Here is a 25,239-nt window from a genome sequence, read left to right on the forward strand (position 1 = left end):
TACACACAAGAGAAATTACTATAGAAAGATACCTCACCCCTCCCAATCCCACTGTACTAGCTAAGTTGGACGCTAAAGGGCCAGAGATAATGCTCACCAAACGAATCCTTGACAGTAATTCACCCAGAGGTAAGTCAGAAATTGATTGTAGAGTAGAAACTTTGCGGATCTTCGGTTTTCTCCCGAGTTGGTTTTCTTTGGTCGCGGTGGCCCAATATTACTCGGTTGGTTGGTGGCAATATTCGGTTGGTTGTTTCGTAAGGCCCTTGTTGCCGCGAGGTGTCTGACGGTCACTGGGGCTGTTGCTCTGGTTTCTTCTTGTGTGTCGGCCTGCTTCTAGAGCTGCTGACCTTCCCTGTCGAACCCCTTGCCTTGTTGTTCGCTGGAAGCTGCTCTTCCTTCCAGAGACAGGCAGAACAAACAGCACACACGCGCCAGCAAGAACCAGAGAGAGAGAGCGAGAGCGAGGTTTCGAGTTTCCACTTCTATATCCCTCTCTTACAATGGTCTTCGTCACTTTTTTAAAAAAAACACTTCATGTCTGTTTAAACAGTTCTTACAAAGTCCTTAAGAATCTTTGATGGCTTTTTGATGGTCCCTCATCATGTTGCAATTGCTTCTCCCGATGGGTCATTGTTAATTCTGATTTTTAGAGCTTGTCACACAAGGCTTCCTTTTGTATCCAACGTCCTAGGTGTTGATGGGTTTTGCTTTAAAACAAAGGCATGGCCCCACCATGTCTGGAGCAGTTGCCTCTTTCAATGGCCAACTGCCTTTCGAATTAGTGCTGAGTGTCGACCACCTGCTGTCGGTTTTGCATTAAAACAGAGACATGTCTGAAGCAGTAATTCTCCCACATTCCATGTGTGTGTTGTGGATTCGTCTGGTGACCTCTCACCTATCCTTCCATCTTAGGATTTCAGTCAATGGTCAAAGTTTTTCCACACTCAGGGAAAAGGTGAATTTCTTTAGGGTTTTTCTCCGAGTTTTGGGGGATCTGTGAATTTTGAGAATCTTACACTTATGGCAAACGAATTTTCCTGAAGTGAACAAATCATTGCACCAGATCCCCCTTCCAAACTTTGTTAATCGATGAATTGTATTTCCCTTGTTTTATTCTAATGAACCTCAGATGGTTTATTCCCAATGAGCTATTTTTCCATCGAGACAATTTGTCAATCACGTGGATACCACAACAATTCCAATCATTTCAAAGTATGTCATTGCTCCATTTATGCTATCCAGCAAAAAGCACTGTTCTGATGCTTAACAACACAGCAACAGGCAAAACAGGCCTCTGTCATTTAGCAGAATTTTTACCAACATGGATTACACTAGATTACACTGTGATAAAATCTTTAAAGCCTTTCCATTCAATGGCAAAACTAATTCCAATGAAGCCCTAAGTTACACACCTCAAAACACAGAATTGGAATATTATAGTTAACAAGATTCAGACTAACCTTATACAAGTTTGCTCTTTTGCAAACCCCACCATGTCTTAATGTATATCTTCTAGTTTAATTTGCAAGAAAAATAAACACCTAAAACAAAACAAAATCAAGAAGGTCTGAATGCAATCTGTTTAGATGAATGCTGCTAACATATTATTGTATTCCAAACTCAGACTATTGTAATTATTCAGAGTTTTACATTAGGATAATTGATAAACCTGAAAATTAAAATCTAACACTAAAATGCATTTTGCTGATACAGCCTACTCTTAATTCAAACTATCTTATAATGTGAATGCTCAGATGGTTCCCATTTAGCACTAAATTTCCATTTTGCTTAATTCAAATTATTAGAGACAATACAGAAAACAATTTTGAATTATCAGAAGTATTTCTAAAGTACAGAATGGGAGATAGTGCATTTATGTGGGAGCACTACTATGACCTAAAGATAAATTGTATAATTTACAATGTTATTTGTAAACTGAAGCCACAGCTTTATAGACCGGACTTCACAGCACAGCAGCACATGCTATTGTGTGTGTGGATGAAGTTGAAGTTTACCATTTAGGTTTTTGGTGGGGAGAAGGATGGTTGTTCACTACACAGAGTTCATAGTCAGTTGTGGCTCAGTTGGTAACACACTTGACTCTGAGTCAGAAGGTCATGTGATCAAGTCCCACCCCAGAAACTTGACACTCCAGTACAGTATTGAGGGAATGCTGCCCTTTCGGAGGAGACATTAAACCGAGGCCCAGTCTGCCATCTCTGATGGACATAAAAGATCCCGTGGCACTATTTTGAAAACGAGCAAGGGAGTTCTCCGGGGTGGCCTGGCCAATATTTATCACTCAACCAACTTCACTTCAAAAAAAATATTATCTGGCCATTATCACATTGCAGTTTGTTTGTGTAACTGAGGACTTTGCATCTGTCTTTACCAAGGAAGAAGATGCTACCAAAGTCACAGTAAAAGGGGAGGTAGTTGAGATATTGGATGGGGTGAAAATTGATCAAGAGGAGGTACTAGAAAGGCTGGCCATGCTTAAAATAGATAAGTCACCCTGTCTGGATGGGACGCATTATAGGTTGCTGAGGGAAGTAAGGGTGGAAATTGCAGAAATGCTGGCCATAATCTTCCAATCCTCCTTAGATAGGGGGGTGGTTCCAGAGAACTGGAGGATTGCAAATGTTACAGACTTGTTCAAAAAAGGGTGTAAGGATAAACCCGGCAACTACAGGCAAGTCACTTTAACCTCGGTGGTGGGGAAGCATTTAGAAATGACAATCCAGGACAAAATTAATAGTCACTTGGACGAGTATGGATTAATAAAAGAAAGCCAGCATGGATTTGTTAAAGGCAAATCGTGTTTAACTAACTTGATTGATTTCAAAAGGAGTTTGATAAAGTGCCACATAATAGGCTCGTCAGCAAAATTGAAGCCCATGGAATAAAAGGGAAGTGGCAGCATGGATACGAAATTGGCTAAGTGACAGGAAACAGAGAGTAGTGGTGAACGGTTGTTTATCGGACTGGAGGAAGGTATACAGTGATGTTCCCCAGGGGTCGGTACTAGGACCTCTGCTTTTTTTTATATGTATTAATGACTTGGACTTGGGTGTACAAGGCACAATTTCAAAATTTGCCAGATAACACAAAACTTGCAAGTGCAGTAAACAGTGAGGAGGATAGTGATAGATTTCAAGAGGACATAGACAGGCTGGTGGAATGGGCGAACACATGGCAGATGAAATTTAATGCAGAGAAGTACGAAGTGATCCATTTTGGCAGGAAGAACGAGCAGGGCAATGTAAACTAAATGGTATAATTCTAAAGGGGGTGCAGGAACAGAGAGACCTGGAAGTATATGCGTACAAATCTTTGAAGGTAGCAGGACAGGTTGAAAAAGCGGTTAAAAAAGCATCTGGGATCCTGGGCTTTATAAATAGAGGCATAGAGTACAAAAGCAAGGAAGTCATGTTGAACTTTTATAAAACACTGGTTTGGCCACAGCTAGAGTATTGTCTCCAATTCTGGGCACCGCACTTTAGGAAGGATGTGAAGGCCTTAGAGAGGGTGCGGAAAAGATTTAGTAGAATGGTTCCAGGGTTGAGAGACTTCAGTTACATGGATAGCCTGGAGAAGCTGGGATTGTTTGACATATAGCAGAGAAGGTTGAGAGGAGATTTGAGAGATGTGTTTTAAATCATGAAGAGTTTAGATAAAGTAAGTAAAGAGAAACCATTCCCATTGGCGGAAGGGTTGAGAACCAGAGGACACAGATTTAAGTTGATTAGCAAAAGAACCAAAGGCGATGTGAGGAAAAACTTTTTTACGCAGCGATTAGTTATGATCTGGAATACGCTGCCTGATAGGGTGGTGGATACAGATTCAATCATGGCTTTCAAAAAGGATTTGGATAAATATTTGAAGAGAAAAAATTTGCAGGGCTATGGGGAAAGAGTGGGGGAATGGGACTAACTTGATTGCTCTTACAAAGAGCCAGCACAGTTCAATAGGCCGAATGGCCTCCTTCTCTGCTCTAATGATTCTATAATTCTATGATTCTATGACCTTGTTGTGTGCAAATTGGCTGCCGCATTTCCTACATTACAAAAGTGGCTACACTTCAAAATTACTTCATTGGCTATAAAGCACTTTGTGACGTGCTGAGGTTGTGAAAGGTGCTATAGAAATGCAAATTCTTTCTTTTTTCTTTCCTACTGTCAATTTAAAGCCGATTGCTCTGCTGGATATTGTATTGTGCATATTAGGAAAATCAAAGTAATGGAACCTTTGAAATGCCACCAGCAAGGTTGCACAGATATGTTTGCTCGCTCAAAGTGGTAAACATATGCGAAAGCATTCACAGTTTCCTTTCTTTAACTTTTAGTTCATATATTTATATTGTGGTGGGGATGAAGAAAAGAACAAGGGCTGACAATAATGTTCTGGCAAAGCTTTTATACCCTTTGGCATACCTGTGGCATTGACTTGCTACACACACTTTTCTGCACAATTCTCCACTCCCCTATACAGGGGAGTATTATTAAGGCAGATCAATTACTCGATCTAAAAGATCACGGAATTTTGGGCACATGTACAATACTCCCAAATCTCCTCGATCTCTTACGGCCGTCAATCGATCCCTCCACCTAAATACAACTCTACCCATAAAACTGGCCTCGACCCCAAGTTACAGAGCCTGATATTCGAGTTTCCGACAAATTCCAATTGCTCAGAGGCTCTCTTCAAATTATGAGTGGACTTTCAGGTGCAGCAGAAACAAAATCATTTTTCTGGTATTTTGTTGCAATTTTTTGAGAGTTTTTTTAAAAAATGATCCTCACTGAGACCTGCACTGTATTTTCTGTTTCTTTGAATGCATTTTTATGGCATCGGTATAAGTCACATTAAAAATTGGAAAGCTTCCCTGATTGCAGGTTTTTAAACATGCTGTGCCTAATTTGAGTGAATGGTTGATTGAGATGAAACTTTAATTTTCATACTTAAAGAAGGACTATATGGTGAGAGTTTGGCACTTTCCTTGAGCCCCGATTCTTTCTGCTCATTTTTACGTTTGAGCATATTCTAATGAGATTGGCAGGAAATTTGAGCATAGCTTGACATCAGCAGAATGGCCGTGGGAATGGGTACATTTTTAGGTCTAACCCCTGGGTTGCATCCACCGAGGAAATTCCAGGCCCTGATGTTTATGTCAGCAAAAGTTTGCTTTGTTCAGCAATAATTAACTTGTATGACTCATGTTAATTTAAATCTGCCTCTTTTTGCCGTAGTATATTTTAGCAGCAGTACAAATCCTTCTCAGTGAAGAATGCACTAACAAAGAAATTCCAATCACACAAAAACTGCTGGTAGAAGGTGCATTTAAATGCAAAGCACATAAACACAGGGATTCTGATGGAAAATATTAGCCCGTGAATCTTCTGCATTATTCTAAATGAGTGCCAAGGGATTTAAATTAATTGTAAAACATATCTACTAACTAGTAACAGTTAATTGAAATCAATAACTGCTAACAAAACTCTCTAAAGAGATGTATTACTTGAGAAGTGAGCAGTGCTACAAAAAAACCAGCACAAGTGAGATATGCTACCCTCAGCTCCCATATGCCCATTTATACTTATACATGAGTACAGCCACTTACAAATAAAATTATTCACATCTGTATTACTAATGTTAACTGCCTCAACAAAAAGTTTGGGAAATTTTGATAATGTTTATACATGTGCATTACTAACTATGACTTGAGTTCTTTGATGCAGAAAAACAGATTAGATCAGCGGCAGCTTACATTGAGGCCTGTAGTTCCACATTAGTGTCTCCCTTTTTTTTTAAATGAAAAAACGTTCCTCCTTTTCTTTCTTTTCTCTTAAATACATGTTTAAGAATGTGACTGAAGGTTGGAAGATGAAATATAAGAACAGATAATCAAATACCAAACACTTGGTGGGTTCTTGGGAGAATGAAACCATGAACATGACTAATACACTGCTTACCAATCCATTATAAAGGGCTAAAATAGTTTGTTTCAGTTTGTAATCAAAACCCTTTAAGATGCAGCACAGGATTTATTGACAACAGTCTTGAATTTACTCTTTATTTCCAGTGAATGGTTGATAAATTACATCCAAATCTTCTTTTCCAACCCTCGTCAGTAGACACTATCCATTGTGTTCATCTGCTTTATGAATCCTGAACCAATATGTGTGGCCTTACTTTTTTTCAACATTAAATTTAATTTGTCATTTGTTTGTCCACTCGTTTAATTTGTCTAGGACCCTTCAAATGTGTCTCTCCAATTCTGGTCACAGCCACATATCTTGGTATCATAGGCAAATTTATGACAATACTTAGAAGTCTTTTGGCCAGAAATTGCTCCCGAAATAACAGAGGAGCTCAACAGCACGCTCAGTTTTTAAATGGTGAATTGAAAGAGCAAGTTCCCGCGTTTGTACATGCGTACTAAAACACAGAAATCGTGAACTTGCTCCTAGTGGTTCGTCGACGATTTGACAGCTTCGAATTAAAAGGCCATCGCATGCTGCAATCAGAGAAATCATTGAAAAATCGCAAACTTGCTCATCTGCCCACCTGGAAAGTAACTAATTACGCCACCAAACAGGTACACTAAAAAAATACCAGGTCTAAACTAAGTTTTAAAAGCTCGGTTAATCTTAATGACTGCAAACAACTAAAAATTAAATTTTAAAAATGTGGAGTCTCCTCTTACTTCTTATTTTAATAGTTTTTGGACATTAAAAAATTTTTTAAAAATTATTTATTTTTCCCTTCCGTCTCTTTAATTCAATTATTTCTTTGGCTTTTTATAAAATGATTAAAAATTTTTATTTAAAGTGACATCCAGAATACTAACTTTAAACGAATGAATTTTGCTTGCCTGCTTGAGCAATGTAGCCTGTATCTGTGGGAGTGACTTCTCTTCCTGACAGATTTTGTGTGTGTGTCTTCTATTCTCATAGACTGTTCCACACGCGTCAACTCATGTTGCCCAGAGGCTGGGTTGATAATGCACAATTTTTTTAAAGTTCAAAATCGAACAATTCAACGTCACGGAGCCTGTAGTAAGTAATTTTGTGAGTTTAATTCACAAGAGCTGCAGTGAGTGTTGCCTCGCTGCGCTGCAATTTCTGGCCCTTTCAGTCGTATGTGAATCGTGTAAACCGTAAACGACTCAACCTATACCCATGGAGAATTCCATTAGTTACTACTCCCCAGCAAAAAAAAATGTCCATTTCCCATCATCTGCTATCTTTTGCCTCGTCACTTCTCAATCCAGCTACACACTTTATCATGAATAACCTGAATTTTCTTTAGCGAACAACATAGCCCTAATTTCTCAGCAGACATATGGTGGAGAATGTTGGAAAATTCAGGCGGCTCCTTCCCTGCTTGCTGCGTGCAGGGGAGGGGGGGACAGGGCTTGGACCCCTGGTGAATTTCCTTACTTTCCACCTCAGTTTCTCAGGGCCGCTATTTCGAAGGTAGCACTTCACTGAGGGCACCCAGTTCTAACTCTCCATCACCCCTCTTGACCCCTCCACTGACTCTGTGTTGTCAGACTGTCTTTGGCCCTGCCACAAATTTCATACTCTTGCCACCAGTTCCACCCCTCTCACCAGCCACTATCTCAGGTTGAGCCACACTATTTGCAATCTTGGCGTCCTATTCAACCTCAACCTGAGTTTCTGACCCTATATTCTCTTCATGATAAAGAATGCCTACTTCCAGCTCCGTAACATCGCCTGCCCCTGCCTCAGCCCTTCTGTTGCTGAACTCTCTTCCGTGACTTTGTCACCTCCAGACTCGCCTATTCTGATGCTCTCCTATTACCAAATCCCCATCAGTCACTCAAACAATATTCAAATGAATGAAAACAAAACGATCTGTAAATGTTAATTGGTCAATCATCACTTTAAACTTTACAGCACAAGACATTATTTGCTTTCTCATCACAAATGCAACAAGCAGTTGAGAAATATGTGACAGTACTGCACAGATTAACGTGGGGGGTGATTGTAAACCCCAAGAACGGGTGGGTTGGGGGCGAGTGGGAGTTGAAAATAGTTGTTTTTTTGGGTCGCAACCGCAAAATTTTCAGACTTTGCATTCCCAGTGGGAAGCCTGTACTTTTACACGCCGACATTAAACCAGGTTGCGGTCATGACCCAAAAACCAACTATTTTCAACTCCAACCCACCCGTAATGGGGTTTAAAATCACCCCCATGGTTTCTGGCCTACTCTCCCAGTGCTCCATAAAGACCATGGAAATCTCAGGTTTAATCTCTACTCTTTTCTGAGATAGGCCAGGATAGTGAGGAGAGGGAGCTGCTACATTTGGCTGTCACATCCCAGGGCTTCCCCAACTAAGTCTATCCACATTCCATCTTTCTTTGACATAATTAAGTACTAGCCCTTTGATCAATTTGTGGTGCAGGAGGTTACGGACCTTTCATCCTTTTTTTTATCCTTTGTAGTTATAATCCATATCAAATGCACACACATTATTCTAATTTGCAGCAGTTACTCATGCAGATCATTAATTCATACAATCAATTCATCTTTTAAACAAAGATCAAGTTCTTTGAGTGGAAATATACTAAAGTTAATTCTGCTACCCCATAAAGGTGAATTATCCACAGTTGGTGAAACATTGCTCAATTTTTATTTCACCAATAAGATGTAAGATAATTGAGAGGCTGTTCCTCTTAAATCCACAATAATTTGAATTTGATGAACTACTTGCAAATTATTAGGAACAAATTAATATTCCCAATCTAATTTGAATACATTTCTAGCTCATCAGAAATCTAACTAAGCGCTCATCAGTAAATGGGCTCAGTTCACACTAGAAGCCATGCCCTTCACCATTAAAGGAAGGCAGAGAGCAAAAAGATCTCTGATAAAAGACTGGAAAGTCCTTGAGAAATCCCTGCACATTGGGATTAGGAATGTGCATATCGATTTATTAAAATGTTCTTAATTTATTAATAATGACAATATAACACTACTGCTGCCACTTCTGATGTGGTGGTATTATTGGCAGAAATTGAAGGTTAACGCAATAGCCTAAACACAAAGTGGCTTGAAATTTTCAGATTTTGTACAGTTCAGACCATTTGGGGTTAGACTTGACCTGAAATGCAACTCAAAAATGGCAGCGAGTATTCCATTTAAATCAAACTTCACAGATATCGAAATTTTGGACCTTTGTAGCCAAATGTGAGCCTGAAGTCCAAACAAAATCAAATCCTCATCAACCATGCTGACTTTTCACTACCACCAAGATTGCTCTGTGACTGTTAAGTGTCATCTTATGCTGTATTTATACTGTAGCTTTCTCTGCAGTACTGACAATATTTGAGCAGCGATGGATGTAGGGAATCATAGTTACACTAACTTGGAGCCACCAATTTGAGGCTAGGGACCATAGCAACTTATGTCATCAGGGAGAAAGCATCAAGCTCTCCAAGAAACAGAAGTCCTTTTCTAAATCTTATCCTAAAGTATTGTTATAGGTAGATGTTGAGTCAGGTCTGATGTACACACGAGAATTAAATGCAGAAAATAGAAATACAGCTTCTGCCATTCATCACTCAACAGCTCCCGGACAATTCTCTTAATTTTTCAGTGCTAAAATGGTATTTATTTTTAGTTTGTCGTTATTGATATTTTAATTAATTCGTTCATGGGATGTGGGCGTCGCTGGCATTTATTGCCCATCCCTAATTGCCCTTGAGAAGGTGGTGGTGAGCCGCCTTCTTGAACACAACTGAGTGGCTTGCTAGGCCATTTCAGAGGGCAATTAAGAATCAACCACATTGCTGTGGGTCTGGAGTCACATATAGGCCAGACCGGGTAAGAATGGCAGGTTTCCTTCCCTGAAGGACATTAGTGAACCAGATGGGTTTTTACGACAATCCGGTAGTTTCATGGCCACCATTACTGATACTAGTATTTTAATTCCAGATTTTTAAAATTTAATTAATTGAATTTAAATTCGCCAGCTGCCGTGGCGGGATTTGAACTCATGACTCCGGATTTTAGTCCAGGCCTCTGGATTACTAGTCCAGTAACATAACCACTATGCTACCGTACCCAAATATCACAGACTATGACTTAGCAACAAACCTGTGTCCTCTGCGTTTCCCAAATTTAGTTTTCTTCTCATTGCCTGTCACAAATTCAGTTCAGTTTTCCAGCAGCAGCCAGAAACCACAAAGGCTGGCAGCCAGGCCTGCATCTGTGTACCACTTTCCTCCTCTGTTTGCGAGCACAAGGCCCTGCTAAGAGGTGGGCCTGCTAGAACCAAAGAACCATAGAAAAGATACAGCACAGAAGGGGACCATTCGGCCCATCGTGTCCACGCCAGCTCAAAGAACAACCAGGTGCCCATTATAATCCCACCTTCTAGCACCCGGTCCGTACTGGCACCTTACAGCACTTTAGCTGCAGGTCCAGGTATTTTTTTAAAAGAGTTGATGGTCCCTGCCTCTACCACCAATTCGGGCAGCGAATTCCATACACCCACCACCCTCTGGGTAAAAAAGCTTTTCCTCATGTCCCCTCTAATCCTTTCGCCAATCAGCTTAAATCTATGTCCTCTAGTTCTTGAACTCTCCACTACGGGATACAGGTACTTCCTGTCTACTCTATCTAGGCCCCTCATAATTTTGTACACCTCAATCAAGTCTCCCCTCAGCCTCCTCTGCTCCAAGTAAAACAACCCCAGCCTATCCAATCTCTCCTCGAAGCTGCAATTTTCAAGCCCTGGCAACATTCTTGTAAATCTTCTCTGCACTCACTCCAGAGCAATTATGTCCTTCCTGTAATGTGGTGACCAGAACTGCGCACAATACTCCAGCTGTGGCCTTACCAGTGTTTTATACAGTTCCATCATTACATCCCTGCTTTTGTATTCTATACCTTGGCAAATAACGGAGAGCATTCCGTATGCCTTCTTCACAACCTTATCTACCTGTACTGCCACCTTCAGGGACCTGTGCACATGCACTCCAAGGTCTCTCACTTCCTCTACCCCTCTCAATATATTCCCGTTTACTGCATATTCCCTTTTACTGTTTGCCCTCCCTAAGTGCATTACCTCACACTTCTCCGGGTTGAACTCCATTTGCCACTTTTCCGCCCACTCCACCAACCCATTGATATCTTCTTGGAGTCTACAGCTATCCTCTTCACTATCAACTACATGGCCAATTTTTGTGTCGTCTGCAAATTTGCCAATCATGCCCCCTACATTCAACTCCAAATCATTAATATATACCACAAACAGCAAGAGACCCAACACTGAGCCCTGTGGCACACCACTGGAAACGGATTCCCATTCGCAAAGACATCCATCGATTTTTACCCTTTGTTTCCTGTTACTGAGCCAATTTTGGATCCAATTCACCACATTTCCCTGTATCCCTTGGGCTTTTACCTTTCTGACCAGTCTGCCATGTGGGACCTTGTCAAATGCCTTACTAAAATCCATGTAGACAACATCCACTACACTACCCTCATCAATCCTCCTTGTCACTTCCTCAAATAATTGAATCAGATTTGTAAGGCATGACCTTCCCTGAACAAATCCATGCTGACTATCCCTGATTAAACCATGCCTTTCCAAGTGACAGTTTATCCTATCTCTCAGTATTGATTCTAATAGTTTGCCCACCACCGAGGTAAGACTGACTGGCCTATAATTGTTCGACCTTTCCCTTGTACCCTTTTTAAACAATGGTACTACGTTTGCAGTCTTCCAGTCCTCCAGTACCTCCCCTGTATCTAGTGAGGATTGGAAAATGATCCTCAGAGCATCCGCTATTTCCTCCCTGGCTTCATTCAATAGCCTAGGAAACAATCCGGCCCTGGTGACTTATCAACTTTCAAGGATTCCAGTCCCTCTAGTACTTCCTCTCTCGTTATGTTTACCTTATCCAATATTTCACACCTCTCCTCTTTAACTACTATATCCGGATCATCTCTTTCCCTTGTGAATACGGAGACAAAATATTCATTTAAAACCCTACCCACATCCTCTGCTTCTACACGCAAGTTACCCTTATCATCCCTGATAGGTCCCACCTTTTCCTTAGCTATCCTCTTGTTCTTAAAGTACTGATAAAACATCTTTTGGGTTTTCTTCAATCTTACTTGCTAATATTTTTTCATGCCCTGTCTTTGTTTTCCTTATTTCCTTTTTTACGTCATCCCTGTACTTTCTATACTCCTCTAGGCTTTCTGCAGTATTTAGTTTTCTGTGACAGTCATAAGCTTTCTTTTACTGCTTTATCTTGCCCTGTATACTTCTAGACAACCGGGGGCTCTAAATTTAGCAGTGCCACCCTTTCTCTTTGAGGGGACATGTTTGCATTGTACCTGTAGAATTTCACTTTTTAGTGCCTCCCGCTGGCTTACCACTGATTTCTCCTTAAGTAGTTGTGTCCAGTCTACTTCTTCCAAATCACCTCTGAGTTCTGTAAAATTTGCCTTCCCCCAATTTAAAACGTTTATTCCTGATTTAACTCTGTCCTTTTCCATAATAATGCTAAAACTAACTGAATTGTGGTCACTATCCCCAATATGGTCACCCACTGTCACTTCACCCACTTGCCCATCTTCATTTCCCAGGACTAAATCTAGAATTGCATCCCCTCTTGTTGGGCTTGTCACGTACTGGCTAAAAAAGTTCTCCTGGACACTGATCAAGAATTTTGCGCCCCCTGTGTCCCTCACACTGTTTGAATCCCAGTTGATGTTAAGATAGTTGAAGTCCCCTACTATTATTGCCCTCTTATTTTTGCACTCAGAAATTTACCGACATATTTGTTCTTCTATCTCCCTTTCGCTATTCGGGGATCAATAGTACACTCCTAGTAGTGACTGCCCCTTTTTTATTTCTTAGCTCAACCCATATGGCCTCCACTTGATGATCCATTTAGCATATCATCCCTTCTCACAACTGTAATTGATTCTTTAACCAATAATGCTACCCCGCCTCCTTTTTTATCACTCCCTCTATCCTGCCTGAAAACTCTATATCCAGGGATATTGAGCTGCCAATTATCTCCCTCTTTAAGCCAGGTTTCTGTTATAGCAATGATATAATGCTGCCATGTGTCTATCTGTGCCCTTAGCTCATCTGCTTTGTTTGTAATACTCCTCGCATTGAAGTATATACCCTTTAACCCCGTCAAATTCCTGCGCTGAACACTATTTAACCTTTGCTTCTTTTGCCTTTCTGAGTCACTAACTACGTCACTAACTGCTTTTCTACTTCCCGTTTCCTGGTCTGAATTTGTCCTATCTGTACCTGCCCTTTGGTTCCCATCCTCCTGCCATACTATTTTAAACCCACCCCAACAGAACTAGCAAATGCCCCCACGAGGATATTGGTCCTGGTTCTGCTTGGGTGCAACCCGTCCAGCTTGTACAGGTCCCGCCTTTCCCAGAATCGGTCCCAATGCCTCAGGAATTTAAACCCCTCCCTCCTTCACCATCTTTCAAGCCACGCATTCATCTGGTCTATTCTCCTATTTCTGCTCTCACTAGCATGTGGCACTGGGAGCAATCCTGAGATTACTACCTTAGAGATCCTGCTTTTTAATTTACTTCCTAACTCCCTATATTCTGCTTGCAGAACCTCATCCCTTTTTTTTACCGATGTCGTTGGTACCGATATACCCTCCCCCTTCAGAATGTCTTGCAGCCGCTCCATGACATCCTTGACCCTAGCACCAGGGAGGCAACACACCATCCTGGAGTCACGTCTGCGGTCGCAGTAACGCCTATCTGTTCCCCTTACGATGGAATCCCCTATCACTATTGCTCTCCCATTCTTTTTCCTCCCCTGCTGTGCAGCTGAGTCACTCGTGGTGCCACGGTCTTGGCTCTTGCTGCATTCCCCTGATAAGCCATCTCCCCCAACAATATCCAAAGCGGAATATCTGTTTGAGAGGGAGATTGCCCCAGGGGACTCCTCTACCTGCCTAGTCCTTCTACTCTGCCAGGTGGTCACCCATTTCCTTTCTGCCTGCGTAAACTTTACCTGCGCTGTGACCACCTCACTGAAGGTGCTAGCCAGTTAATCTCAGCATCGCGGATCCTCCACAGTGAATCAACCGCAGCTCCAGCTCAGAAATGTGGTTAGCCAGTAGCTGCAGCTGGATACACTTCCTGCACACATGGTCGCCAGGGACACTGGTAATGTCCATGACTTCCCACATAGTGCAGGAGGAGCATATCTTGGGTCCGAGCTCTGCTGCCATGACTTACCTTAGATTAAGCTTGTTAGTTACTCCCTTTAAGGAGTTTACTCCTTTAAATTACTCTTAATTTAGAGAATGTTAACTACACTAGGACCTTGATTCACTAAAAAACGCTACTTACTATAACTAAATTAAGTTTGCTCTGAGATATGACTGGGTCATAATGGCTGAATACACCAAAATCGGCTATAACTTGTCCCGGACAGACATACTGCACCTGTCTAGCACCAGGGCAGAGCTGGGGGTTGGGAAGGAGTTGGGACGATTGACCCTAAACTCGAATGAGGACATTACCATTGAACCTTCTTGTTCAGTAGTCTCACAGTACTACCCCTTGTCCCAAAACACAGAGATCTATCATCAGAAAGCATAGCCAGCCCAATGGCTGCAGGAAGGATATATTATAATTGGGTTGAATTTTCTGATAACTCCGTTGTCTCTCCCTCTGATGATATATTTCAAGACTCAGACCACAATTAAATGGTACTTTTGGTGTGCAACACACCTGCATACAAGACATTAGAAATCATGGTGGGGCTTTTCCCACCTTCCTTACTGAGATGGGTCTGTACTGTCTTGAGCTGTAATCCTCAATGGTCTTTCTCCAAGCAGAAATGTCCCTGTGGACATACTCTTCAAACTGTCTCATTCCACAAATTCTATAGAAACGCCTGGCAGACTGAGAAGCATCAATTCTGATGATCCTTTTAAAAGTCAAACCCAGTCTTAGTTATAGAAGAGCTGAGCATCATTTACTGTCTACTTCTACTTTGCAAACTGGACGCACTGTCACTGATGAAGATCTACCGTAATTCCTAATGTATTTAAAAAATAAACTATATTCCATGAATAAGAAATGCTCAGCCAGAGTAAGGTAAACTAACTTTTCTACTGAACATACACAGGTTATACGTCAATAAAATATAAATGCACTTCGCTATTATACTGAACAACAGTTTCTTTGTGGTTAATGCCTGTACATACTGCTGACGCTGAGGAAATTACCCTTTCCATAATTTGGCTTTACTTTGAGCTTTGGAAAATCAACCACACAGCATGTTGAACTATGAGCACTCTTTCTTTTATTCAATTTGGTTGCTTGCCATTTTTCACTTAATTTGACAGCTTTCGACCCTTCTCTGTTCATACTGTATATACTTGGTTTTTTTTGCCCTGAAAGAATGGCCATATTTTTCCAGCTTTATTTCTGGTAGAGTGTATTAAACATAGGGGAAAAAACTAACACTCAATGTTAGTGATAGAATTTCAGTGTACTCTGTTTTCAATTCAGTCTTGATGGCCTCAAGCTTGCATTGCTGGTCTATGTTGGAACATTGCTCATTTTGCCCATTGTGAATGGTGTTCCACCATTGCTATGGGGAGCCCACAGGAAGTGAACACGTATCAATTGTGCCTATAAATGTGAAACCATGAATCATCTTTGTTTACGTATTAAAAGGATTCGATAGGGTAGATACAGCGAAACTATTTCCTCTGGTGGGGGAATCAAGAATGAGGAGACATAATCTTAAAATTAGTGTTAGGCCATTTAGGAGGGAAACCAGGAAGCACTTTTTCACACAAAAGGTAGAAGTAATCTTGAACTCTCTCCCCAAAAGGCTGTGGATGCTGGGACAATTGGAGCTTTCAAGACTGAGAACAATAGATTTTTGTTAGTTAAGGGTATTGAGGGATATGGAGCTAAGGCAAGTAAATTTTGTTGCTGTACAGATCAGCCATAATCTAATTAATAGTGCAGTAAGTTTGAGGGGCTGAATGGCCTACTCCTATTCCTATGTTCCTAAAGATTCTAACTTAACCATATTAGATAAAATGGTGAAGAATGGATATAATTTCAATTTTTAAATATAATTCTTGTGGTGTTAGAGCCTAGTATTGAACTGTAATGCTCATAAACTAAAGTCAGATATAGTTTTAGTATAATTTTGTGGTACTATATTATCTAATTGCACTAATACATCATCGCCCATATTTTATCCAGAGTCAGAGTGGGGTTACTGGCTCAGTTAAATAAAATGAAATCCTGATGGCAATAATGAGGTTCTGCATTCAACCTTCCATCTTCCAAAATGAGAGAAGAACTTTGAGAACATAATGCTCATATTTATTCAAATACTGTTCAGGAAATTCTGTGAAAGGAAATAAACCGATCAGTGACAAAGCATCCATCAAATAAATCTGTGACTCCTGACCCTATCTCACCCCAGTTTTATGACTTTCATATCTTTGAAGGTATAAAGGGAAGATAAGATGTGACAGGTGCTGTGTTTTGAAAAAGCTCTTATTCATGTTAATTTTGGTTTCCTGGGTGACATTGCACAACATCTCAATGGATTTTAGTTAAATTTCATAAAATGATTGGACCTATTGTTTAAAACTAGTACTTTATGAATATTTGTTAAAAAGAAGTGCACAAACAAAAATACTACAGGATAAATTGCTTCTGGAATACATGTTTTTCCTCAATTCATCAATGGCCATCAAGTCAGTAAATTTCAATTTTTACCTTTTGCAAGAATTTAGTCAGATAAAGGAAACATCTTGGGAAAAATTGAGGATTGAATCAAAATGCTAAATAATGAGCATTAAAAATTATTTTTACACTGCAACAGAAATATAGAATGAAAAACAAACATTTCCAACTGAAGCGCACAAAGTGTTTCATCACAGCAAGGAAGACTGCCACTCACTCATAAAACATTAGTTCACATTTTTAATAAAACAGCTGATCCACATTCAAAGTTGACTTAATAAGTCACTCATTATTCGGTGTCGGCAACTTCAATGTTTCTGCATCTTATAGCTGAGAGCATGCCTGTCTCTGTGACAATGGTTTTGGACTTGAATGCTTGAGGTTTTATGAAAGGTTTATTGGATTTTGCAGTCCCTAAAGGGGCAACCCTTAAAATGTCTCTGCAATTATAAGTCTAATAACACTTTCAGCTCTTGGACAAAGCCTTGACTTGACAAAGATAAGGAACTGGAAGGTGCACAGTCAATACAAAGCTATTAATCTTTGTCACCTGGCTGTCACTGTGGCTCAGCAAAACAATGTAGTTTCTTGACCTACGTGCAGACATGTAGCGATTTTATTCAGTATGTCAGCATTCATCAGTGCAAATTTTGTCACCTTGCAACTCACTTGAAGAACTCTCAAATTCTTTATCTTGCCTCCGGTGACACTCATCAGATTGCAGTAGTTTGTTTTGTCTCACTCTGTCATATAGTGCTCAATAATGTGCAGACACACTTTAAAAGTATTTTTTTGCATAATAAAGAATTGCCACATAAATACAATTGTCATTTTTAAATAGCTAAAATGGACATTGTTCAACCAGCGGGGTGGGATGAGGTTTGTATGCCCCACTTTTTCCTGAGGCCTTACGAACGTCTCTATCAGCTATATCCCGGGCAGAACTTTCAATTTCAGCGGGGGAGTCAAATGGATGAGATTGATTGGCAGCCTGTTATAGGCCCCACCCGATTTTCCTGACTCGCCTGTCTCACGCTTCCCCCAAAGTGGAAAGTTCTGGTGTAAATGTCTTAATTATTTGTTTTAATTGCACTGAACTAATTACATCCCTGATCCTTTGTTTGGGAGGAGGAAATGAAATTAATTGATCTTATTAGAGCTTAACGGCTTAACTGTTGTGTTTGATATGATATGGTGGAGATCTAACTTATGAGGCTTTTATCATTTTTGGTTATGCCTACCCATCTAATCGACTTCAGGTTTTCTTGCAAATGATATATGTATGTATTATTTAGGCTGTGGATAAGCAACATTTGTCAAGTTACACAATTGGCATATACATCTGTGAATTCGCTATTAAACTAAGCCTACTAATTTCTGCCACACAGCCAGTGAACATGATACAAAATAGAACCAATGGGCATCACTTTGTTCATAAACAGGACTTGTATTTCTACATTAGTGTGAAGACATACAGCAAGTCTGATGTTTTAAGCTAGTCAGCAGCACTGCACAAGCCTAATTACCTTTTAAGATATCTAGAAAGAAACCAGCTGCATTCATTATCAGCAGCAGAAACGGTTTCTCGTGAAATCCTGACAGTGCTGAAACATTTACAACCAATAACTAAATTTAAAGATAATTTAAAGGATCAACATTAATGTTCCGAGCAAGTGCCACAGTGGGATGGAGTGCAGAATCAGAACATTAGCTTACTCGGGCAGGATGATAGGGTGTTTGCTGCAAAAGTTGTACATTTCCCAATCTTAGCTGAGCGATCATAAAGGGAAGCACAGAATGTGATCAGTGGGAAATAAAGAATATCAAAAGTTAAGGCACCTCAGGCTCCTCTGCTGAACCCAGTGCCTGGTTTAAGAGCAGCATTTGTAGTGATCTGGGAACACCTTACCTAGCTGGGTAATGAGGAAGGGGAACTCAAAAGAGGAGATTAAAAAATTAAAGGATGCAGATAATTTAATCAGTGTAATTGCACACTTAGTAGCTTTTCCAGTGGTGTCTTTTCCATGCGTATGCCTACTGATTGATTTAAAAACATTATTATTTGTGTACTAAATAGACAGGAAAACATTGAAACCTTTATTTTAATTACAGAATTTGGTCATTGTTGAGTTGAATAAATGCAGGTGAATTGTCTCCTAAACTCTTAGGAACATAGGAACAGGAGTAGGCCATTTAACCCCTCGAGCCTGTTCCGCCATTCGATGAGATCATGGCTGATCTGTGACCTAACTCCATATACCCGCCTAAGCCCCATATCCTATAATACCTTTGGTTAACAAAAATCTATCAATCTCAGGTTTAAAATTAACAATTGAGCTAGCATCAACTGCCATTTACGGAAGAGAGTTCTAAACTTCTCCCACCCTTTGCGTGTAGAAGTGTTTCCTAAATTCACTCCTGAAAGTCCTGGCTCTAATTTTTATTCTATGTCCCCTAGTCCTAGATTCCTCAACCAGCGGAAATAGTTTCTCTCTATCTACCCTATCAGCTCCCTTGAATATCTTGAAAACTTTGATCAAATCATTCCTTAATCTTCTAAATTTGAAGGAATACAACACTAGTTTGTGTAATCTCTCCTCATAATTTAACCCTTGGAGTCCAAGTATCATTCTAGTAAATCTATGCTGCACTCCGTCCAAGGCCATTATATCCTTCCTAAGGTGCGGTGCCCAGAACTGAACACAGTACTCCAGGTGTAGTCTAAACAGGGGCTTGTATAGCTGTAGCATAACTTCTGCCCCCTTGTATTCTAGTCCTCTAGCTATAAAGGTCAGCATTCTATTGGACTTATTGATTTATTTTCTGTACCTATCCATGACATTTTAATGATCTATGTACATGGACCCCACGTCTCTTTGGACCTCCACTGTTTCGAGCTTTTCACCATTTAGAAAGTACTCTGATCTATCCTTTTTAGGTCCAAAGTGGATGACCTCACACTTGCGTACATTGAAATCCATTTGCCACAGTTTTGCCCATTCACTTAATCTTTTAATATCTCTCAGTAATTTTATGCTTCCATATACACTGCTTACAATGCTGCCTATCTTTGTGTCGTCAACAAACTTGGATATGTGGCTCTTGAACTTATTGTCCTCTTCAACTTCTTTTTCTCCAGTCGATCTTGAAGATGATTATTTCTTACTTCAAGGCATTTTAAGACTGTTTAGCAAATATTTTGGGCTCGATTTTAGGATCGTGTTTCCGGCGGGTTCCCAGCGGGGTGGCCCCGAAAATCCCGATCTCCGGTCACGTGACCGGATCGCGACGAAATCCCGGCCACTTCCGGGTACCGCGCTGACGTGCGGGGCTGCGCGCGCAAGCCCCGCTGGTGGGAATCCCGCAGGCAATTAAAGCCAGCGGGGTTCCACTTGAGAGTACTTACCTTGCTCGTTGTGGTCAGTTAATGAGCTGAAGCAGCTGTCAAAAGAGGAAGTGTGGGATTTTCGGTTCAAGGCAGTGAGTTTCCCACACTGGGGGAAACAGTCTCCCTCCAACCAGGCGTGTTGCAGCCAGCAGCCTGTGGCAGGTGCCAAGGTGCGCTCCACGGGGGAGAGCCCTTACCCACGCAGGAGGCCACCGCGTCACATAGGGCAACCCCTGCCCTCCACCACCCCCCGCCAAGCCAGAGGACAGACCGACACGAAACCGCAGCCCCAGTCCGAGGAACCACACACCTACCCTGCACAACCCCTCAGACCAACACCTGCCAGTTGGGTGGTGTGTGGAGACCCTCGGAGGACGAAGAGCATGACCAGCACCAGCAGCCTCGCAGTCCACGCCGTCCGCCGCAGAGACGTGGATCCCCCCAACACGGTGTTGTTGCACGCCCACCTGCACAGCAGGAGGGAGAGCTACCGCAGAGAGAGACGCGTCGCAGAGGGCACTACCCTCGCCACAGGGTCCACAGACCGAGGCGCAGCTCCCCGGACCTCTCCGAGCAGCAGTGCACAGGGAGGCGCAGATTCGCTCGACATGTAGTCGTGGAGATCTGCAGCCTCTTTCATGCCGAGCTGCTCCTGGCTGGCCCCAGCACCAACTGCTTACCTGTCGCTGGCAAAGTCACCACTGCCCTCCACACCTTCTCCTCCGCATCCTTCCAGGGTGCAGCCGGCTACACCGCCGATGTCTCTCAGTCGTCTGCGCGGACGAGCCCTGCAAATACACCTGCACCTACTCTGCAGTAACACGATGGGTGGCATCAGTGGTGGGTCCTCATAGTGATACCCAGGAGCGGGCATTATTGGACACAACGGACAGGATTCGCGGAGACATGGCAGTGGTGGTGTCAATATAATGTGTGCTGTTTGTTGCTCTGAAATTCAATATGGGTAACACCCATGACAAACCCTCACACACCCTTGTGCACCCCCTTCATGCTGACGAGACGTTTGCCTTACGCTGCCTACTGCACATATGTGATGCATGCCCTGTGGCTGCAGCACAGGTGGTGGCAGGTTGAGTGAGGCTGGCCGTGAGGGAGATGCACGAGAGGGTGAGTATGGGATGGAGCAATGAGATTGTATGAGGAGTGGGTTGCGTGTAAGTGGCAGGGTGAGTACTGGCGAGGTGAGTAGGTGGAGGTAAGATGAGGATGGGGTGTGAGTGGGTATGAAGGGTGATGTGACAGAATAGTGTTGGCGGTGCCGAAGGAGATTTGGGGTGGGGGCAGTGTTGTGGCAGACGGAGTGTAGGGGAAAGACTTTGTGTTCTCACTGCGGCTGACCTACTGCGGTCATTGCAGCGCCTCCTGCACTGTATGCAGGTGGGCGATATGTTGGTGGCGCAGGTGACCCCCTCTGCCGCCTCGAGCCAGGCCTTCTTGGTGGCAGAGGCAGGCCGCTTCCTCCCGCCCGCCGGGGGGAAGATCTGTGTCCTCCCCCTCCTCCTCACCCCATCTGATGATACCTGGGGTGAGGCATCATTAAACTGGGAGCAGCCTTCCCCCTGGGCTGCTCCATGCTGCAATTTGTCCCATTGGTTGCAGCATCTGTCAGTGGAGGACTGCCCCTTTAACTAGAGAGCCTCCAGCTGACGGATCGTACTGCGCATGCGCAGCCCGACCGACGCGCAGGCCAGCGCCGTGGACCCCGGAGGAGCAGGTAATTGATTCCTATTAGTGGGTTGCCTGCTACGATCGCGTGGGCAACCCACTAATTTCGCCGAGCGTGTTGACCACGCTCCCGGAGGACCACCCGCTGGGAACCCGCAGGCCTGCTAAATTCGGGCCCTTTGTCTTTTTATTTATTTTGTGAGAATAAACATGTTTCATATTCATGTCATTTCCATGTAATATTTGAAATTAAGTACTGGGCATTGGTTTATACTATCTTAATAATAGATTTGTGTCTTTTGCTGCTTCAAATTTCTGACAAAAATAACTGTTGGCATTGGAAGCCTCCTTCCTTTCTGCACAAGTCAGGAGTGTGATGGAATACTCTCCACTTGCCTGGATGAGTGCAGCTCCAACAACACTCAAGAAGCTTGACACCATCCAGGACAAAGCAGCCCGCTTGATTGGCACGCATCCACCACCCTAAACATTCACTCCCTCCACCACCAGCACACAGTGGCTGCAGTGTGTACCATCCACAGGATGCACTGCAGCAACTCGCCAAGGCTTCTTCGACAGCACCTCCCAAACCCGCGACCTCTACCACCTAGAAGGACAAGAGCAGCAGGTACATGGGAACAACATCATCTGCACGTTCCCCTCCAAGTCACACACCATCCTGACTTGGAAATATATCGCCGTTCCTTCATCGTCGCTGGGTCAAAATCCTGGAACACCCTTCCTAACAGCACTGTGGGAGAACCTTCACCACACGGACTGCAGCGGTTCAAGAAGGCGGCTCACCACCACCTTCTCAAGGGCAATTAGGGATGGGCAATAAATGCTGGCCTCGCCAGCGATGCCCACATCCCATGAACGAATAAAAAAAGTGCTGTTGTCTTTCACCTTGTCTTCTGTTGATATGTCAAACTTAATTTCAGCATTCTGTATTTATGGGGGCAAATACTATTTGTTGTTGCGTTAATCATGTGTATGTACTTGCACTGATTAAATATAATACTAGCTGACCAACAAGTTGTTGAGTTTCTAGTTTTCTGGTCAGTATTTTAGTTACATGTGAAACCTTACCAATCATTTCATGGCACAGTAGAATGACTTTGCAATAATCAGTCATTGTTCATAGGGATGCAAGAGGGGATAAAGGCATACTCTGAAAATCATTTACATTGCTCATGGTAAGTCAGATGATACACCATTTTGTAAGTGCAGAAGCATTGTGCCATGTAATGTAGTGCTGCATCTGAGCCAGCCAATCTTGCTGCCTCTGGGGCGCGATCCAATTTCCAGGCCACAATGTCGAATCACTGTTACGTTAAACACTGGGTGAGTTAACTCTGAGTTTAATTACTGTATAAGCAGCAGAAAGAACTCTGGCTTTATTTGTCTTTTTAACTGTATTTCGTAAGGCCAATTAAGAGCCAGCAGTCGAACTCCAGCATTTTCAGTTCCTGGAGTTTATCTGTACATTCCAAATGGTTGCCTTTGGTGTTTCTTCATGCTTTTTTATTCCATCAGTGTGTAACCCATGTCCTAGAGGTAAAAAGACTGAGAAACCAGCTCAGTCTCTCCCTTGCCCTCCCCCATTTTCTCTATGCAAAGATACAGCAGATAAATATTTTGAGCCAGGTTAATATAAAGATGTCAGGGATTCACAAGATTGGAGCGGTGTAAAATCAACAATTTTACATTCATATATTCACTATATTCATAACAAAAGACACTTGTTGACAGCTAATCCATTAGACCTGGTGCCTGAGGACAAAGCAGTCTTGTTGTTGTGTAGAATTCCAGTGCCTTGCAAAACAGATTAGCGAATTGTAAGGATACTTCTACACAGCTACTTTCATCAATATTAAAACAGTTAACTTATGATCCTAAGTAATATTTTGTACTAAATATAGCCAAAGAGTTCAGTAACACTTTAGTAAATGAAACTCTTTTTGATTTTTTTCACTCTGTTGTTACCTAGAATATTTCCCCAAAACTCTTTTTTTTTCCCCTTGCAGACTGCAGATGAAGAGATCCAGCCAGGAGGTATGACAGACTCATCTCTATCTGTCTTTATTTTCTCTCACCTAATCCTACCCTCTGACATCTCTGTCAGGGTTCTTCGAAGTTGGATTTGAGTTTAAATTACATATTTGCTGGGTTTTCAGTCTTTCTATCCCCTGAACAAATAGGGAATCAATATGTTGAAGCACCCGTGCGCATGAGGAGGAAGAGATCGGTTGTTTCATCTTCCTTATTAATTTAATTTTTCAGATTTAACATGCTAATGTTGCAGTAACAGAAATGTGATTTCAATTGCTGAAATTTTGAATTGTGTCTCCAAGAGTAAAAATTGAAACCTCACCTCTTGTTTACTCATAATGACATCCAATATTTATTACACTTGTTACAAAGGCATCAATTCCAGCTACTGTGTGAAATTAGAATCGAATGAACACAGGTTTGTATTTAAATTTTCCCTCAATTGAGAGACAAAAATGGGCAAACAAAAGGGGGCTGTCTTGCCGCCTTTTGCATGTAATTAAATGTTATGTGCACATCAGATACACACATGCATAAAACAGATAGGAGAAATCCAGATACAATATGTGCACATGGGCACTTGCAATTTATGAAAGTAAGCAGAACAAAAAATGACATTGAATCTGAGTAAACGGTAATCTGATGAAAAATGTGCCACTTATTTTTATGTTTTTAATTGGATGTCAAACTGTAAAAGGAAATCTAGTGGAATTTTAAACATCTAGAAGGAAGAATTGCTGTAATTGCTATGTGCAGTGAAATCCTTTTAAATGCGTTTACAGTGCTGTTACGCATAACAACCAGAGCATTTCTTCTCTCAATTGGCACAACTGTACTTATCAATTTAATGACCAGTTACCTTCACTTTTTTCTTTAGAATCATACTATTGTTCTGTTACAGTGGTGACCTGACTGTACAGTAATTGCACCCAATCTTTCTCACTAAGACTACCACAGCTCAGGAAGGCCACAAAGGGTTGATCTGCAAAGAGAGTGAGGAAAATGAGCCAACCAGGAGCTTCAAGACCCAAGCTGTAGACTCTGACAGTCAAGACAACCCTAACAAGAAATGTTGCCCCAGCCTCACCCCGGTTTTTCTGACCGAATCTGCGGAAGAAAGCCCAGAGGATCTAAAAGGTCAGCTCAAAGCTTGTCGCAGCTCAGGCAGTGCCAGTTCAAACTGAAGGTTTCTAGAAACGTTCCAGGTTAAAGATAAAATGCCTCTGTACTACAGAATAGACTTTTTCCTTTTCTTCGTCTCTATGTGTCCACACAATTGAATGTGCATCTACCTAAAATGCATGTTGTTCTGACTTATGCTGGTAACAAATACAAACCTTCAGCAGGT

General features: G+C 41.9%; 1 protein-coding gene across 7 annotated transcripts in view; it reads left to right on the top strand.

Moving 5' to 3' along the window:
• LOC137333656 (uncharacterized) overlaps window positions 1–25,239 on the top strand; it is a 430,358-nt gene that overhangs the window by 370,602 nt on the left and 34,517 nt on the right. For all 7 annotated transcript variants that reach the window (XR_010965955.1, XM_067997916.1, XM_067997920.1 and 4 more), the window contains 2 exons: window positions 23,867–23,894; window positions 24,839–25,028. Coding sequence is in view for 6 of the 7 variants with exons in the window: in XM_067997916.1 (XP_067854017.1) it covers window positions 23,867–23,894; window positions 24,839–25,028 (218 nt within the window). In the remaining variant the exon portion in view is untranslated. The remainder of the gene's footprint in view (window positions 1–23,866; window positions 23,895–24,838; window positions 25,029–25,239) is intronic.

The sequence above is a fragment of the Heptranchias perlo genome, chromosome 16 (genome assembly GCF_035084215.1).
Source record: "Heptranchias perlo isolate sHepPer1 chromosome 16, sHepPer1.hap1, whole genome shotgun sequence".
Classification (NCBI taxonomy): Eukaryota; Metazoa; Chordata; class Chondrichthyes; order Hexanchiformes; family Hexanchidae; genus Heptranchias; species Heptranchias perlo.